At 36.0% G+C, this 3,325-nt stretch overlaps 1 protein-coding gene across 1 annotated transcript; it reads right to left on the bottom strand.

Annotated features, from left to right (window-relative positions):
* Window positions 1-3,325, bottom strand: LOC120745651 (granzyme K-like). Its single transcript, XM_040050693.1, has 5 exons — window positions 2,959-3,325; window positions 2,632-2,773; window positions 1,872-2,019; window positions 760-1,029; window positions 1-671 (listed from the first exon to the last, which is right to left on the bottom strand). Exons 1-5 carry the CDS (start codon window positions 3,020-3,022, stop codon window positions 510-512), a joined length of 786 nt encoding a protein of 261 aa, XP_039906627.1. The 5' UTR covers window positions 3,023-3,325; the 3' UTR covers window positions 1-509.

Here is a 3,325-nt window from a genome sequence, read left to right as displayed (position 1 = left end):
ATAAACAGTGATTCCTTTTAAAATTTTGCTTTATTAGAAAGTAGAAAAAGAAGAAAGTGTAGTCAAAAAACAATACAGAAAGAAAAGTAGAAACAATGCAGATTTAAGGCACTTTTACATTTGCTTATCTTTTCAGGTGTGAAAGCTATGTAACCATGTTTATGTATGGTGTGCAATGACAATTGCTAAAATACTGGACAGTCAATCTTTTCCTACACAATACTAAAAAGACTGGTTATAGATATCTCACCCAAGTTCCTGCAAGGGAAAGGGTGATGAACCCACTTCCAGTTATATGATGTTTAAACAAACGCCTGTTCATGTAATAGATGTGCTGATGCTTTCAATAGTCTGTAAAGATTATAGCAAGCAAGGAACCTACTCTATAAAAGATGAAACAGAAGCCATTAAATGAAAAATAATAGATCAAGTGGACCCAGCAGTGGCATGTTTAACAGCATCAAAGATTCATATCTGGCTGTTAGCTCATATCTGCATTGATGTCGGCATCACATTTCAGGGGCACCCATTGTGTTCTTGATCCACTTGAGTTGTTTTTCTGAGAGAAAAGAATAGACTCCAGGTTTTTTTATGTTACCACACTCTTTAGGTCCAAAAGAAGTGACTCCAACTAGCACTCCATTGCACAACAGTGGCCCTCCTGAATCCCCCTGCAGAAAGAGCAATCGCTTTTGAATTATTTACAACTTTCAAGGTGGCAGCGGGTCTTCAAGCACAAAAAATATGCATGATCCTTACCTTACAGGTATCAGTCTTTTTTTTACCCTTTGAACCAGCACATATCATGTCACTGGTGATAACAGGGTTGCGGTTGTAATAGTCACGAGAGTTGCACTTTACTCTATCGATCACAGTCACTTTAACAGACATAAGGACATCTGATGGTTTGTTTTGTTTAGTTAGTCCCCATCCAGCCACCAGACAGTTGCTGCCAGCTGCAGGGTCTTTGACATGTTTATGTAGCTGGAGACATTTCACCGTTTTGGTTTCCTGCACTGGTTCATTAAGCTGAAATAAGATTAAAAAGAAACATAACATAGGATATAAATTGTGTATACGTATCTTTACAAAGATTTTTCTTAATAAAAGAACTATATGCAGTAATGCAAAAACTGAAGCCTCCTTTCTCTACAATTTGCTTCAAGGAGTCAACGTGATCTTTTAAGCTTTATCAAAAAGGAAAGCTTTAAGACTAACCTTAAAAGTAAAGAGGGGGTTAATTGTGAATTTAGTGACATGAATTTAACCAGCCAGAGTCAGTGAAAAATGTTAAGTGTTTCCATTTTTTGACCTTAAGGGGCTTGAGTATGACTGGATACTTTCAGGTAACCACTTGAAAAGCATGCAGTCTATGCAATGGCCAGATTAAGAATTCAATACCCTGTTTACTTTTCCGAGTAGCATCAAAGTGTCTACAATAGCATGAGGGCTTTGAAGGCTGAAGATCAACAAAACTGCTATTTTTTAGTCACAGCAGAAAGGAAGGATGTTTTAATGAATATGGTCTTTTTATAAAATTTGTCTGATACTTAGAATCAGTCACAGAACAGATTAGAATAAATTACAGTGTTTGCAATGAACCTTAATTACAGCTACTAAAAGTGTTGATATTGTTAAAACAACATAGGGACATGCGAGAGCCTTGGAAGAGTATAACAGGCACACAAATTGTTTGATTAACAGCATTTTGAATAAACAGCAACTGAAAAAAGAAGAAAAGAGACTTTGATTTTGTTTGATTTAGACCATATTCTTATCTGAAGCTCAGATATGTTATTTTAGATTCCTTTTTAATTCACATTGCTGAATCTTTGCTCTGCTCACTGTTGGACATTCAATTATCACCTTACCTTCAGCAACATGAGGTCATTGACTTTTTTTTCTTGAGAATAGCTGGGATGACGAACACATTTCTGAACCTTTCGGACCTGCCTTAAACATGTCTCTTTCTTTTTCTTTTTCTCGATGGAATGCACTCCCAGGATCACCGTACTTATACTGGAAGAGAAAAAAACATCAACAACACTTTGTGGTGATGATAGTTTGTTTATAGAACAGGTTAATAAAGATTTATAGATCATTGTTTGGTTGTTATTGCTTTATAAATAAAATTCCTTACAGCATCTCTGTGAAAGATCTATCTTTGTAAAATGTGTAAAATGAGATTGTTTAATACTATGCTGTTGATAAAAATAAACCTCAAAGTATGGACATTAGCTCTACAGTTTCTATATCTTTCATCTATAATACTGTAGACACACTGGTCACATAAGCCAAACAGAGTAAATATGATGTCATCAGAAAATCTGTCATAATTCTGTAACTCAGTGTGTGTCTGCATGTGTATGTGTGTGTGTCTTTTTAAAAAGGTCTGATAGTTCAGTAAGAGATCAACTGTTTATTTAAAAGGTAGATATACTGAATGTGTGTGTGTGTTTCCATAATGAAAGCCAGATGCGGTAAAAATGTTATCTTTTGTAAATAAAGTCCATAAGCATCAGAATAATAAATATACTGTTGACTGGCATATACACAAAACAATTGTATTAAATTGCATTTTAACATTTTAAAGCTTGAAAATTGTAATAAAAGTACGATTTAGTTTCCTACTTTGGACAGTGAGCAGCAGTCAGGACCCATGTTGGATCAATTAATATTCCTCCACACTTTGGTCCATCACGCTCCAGCAGAGCCATAAAAGGCAGCGAGTGTGGCTTGACTTCTTTCCCTCCAATGATCTCAGAACCATGACCTAAAACAAAATAAAAATGTCCAGTCACTGGATGTTGAAGTCAAGAACAGATGAGCAAAAGAAAGAAGCACACTGCACCTCAACAAACTGCTTTGTAAGACTGAAAGACCTCAGTAATGTGAGTTTGCATTGTGCATGTTTACATAATGGAGCAAAAGGCAAATTCAAGAGAAAACACTGCTCACCAGACTGGATGATGAAGAGAATCACACATGTGATGAAAAGACTGAAATCTCTCGGGCAGAACATTTCTTCTTACCTCTCCTTATCAGATGCTGAATGCACTGAAACCTTGGTCATAGCTGTAATGCACAACTTATGTTGAGCTGAAAGGATGTGGTCTGGCTGCAAAAGGTTCAAGCTTACATCATTTCAAGAACTCTGGTTGAATTTACCACGAATAATGACCATTTTGTTTATTTACTGTGCGATGGTGGGTTTCTTTACGTGATTCCGAGAACGTTGTCACTGGGTGCAGATATGTCAGTAAGTCACTGACGCTTTCACATTTGCTTTCTAAAATGTCATCTTATTAACCAGAAGAAAAAATGA

Source organism: Simochromis diagramma, unplaced genomic scaffold, assembly GCF_900408965.1.
Source record: "Simochromis diagramma unplaced genomic scaffold, fSimDia1.1 OVJJ01000131.1, whole genome shotgun sequence".
NCBI lineage: Eukaryota > Metazoa > Chordata > Actinopteri > Cichliformes > Cichlidae > Simochromis > Simochromis diagramma.
This window is presented reverse-complemented; position numbering and strand designations above follow the sequence as displayed.

Bases quoted from the DNA above. Each gene is read 5' to 3' on its own strand.
- LOC120745651 (XM_040050693.1), bottom strand. From the start codon at position 3,022: ATGTTCTGCCCGAGAGATTTCAGTCTTTTCATCACATGTGTGATTCTC. The intron at 2,774-2,958 runs GTGAGCAGTGTT...ATTTTGTTTTAG, and splicing joins TCTCTTCATCATCCAGTCTG to GTCATGGTTCTGAGATCATT. The intron at 2,020-2,631 runs GTAGGAAACTAA...TTTCTCTTCCAG, and splicing joins ACTGCTGCTCACTGTCCAAA to TATAAGTACGGTGATCCTGG.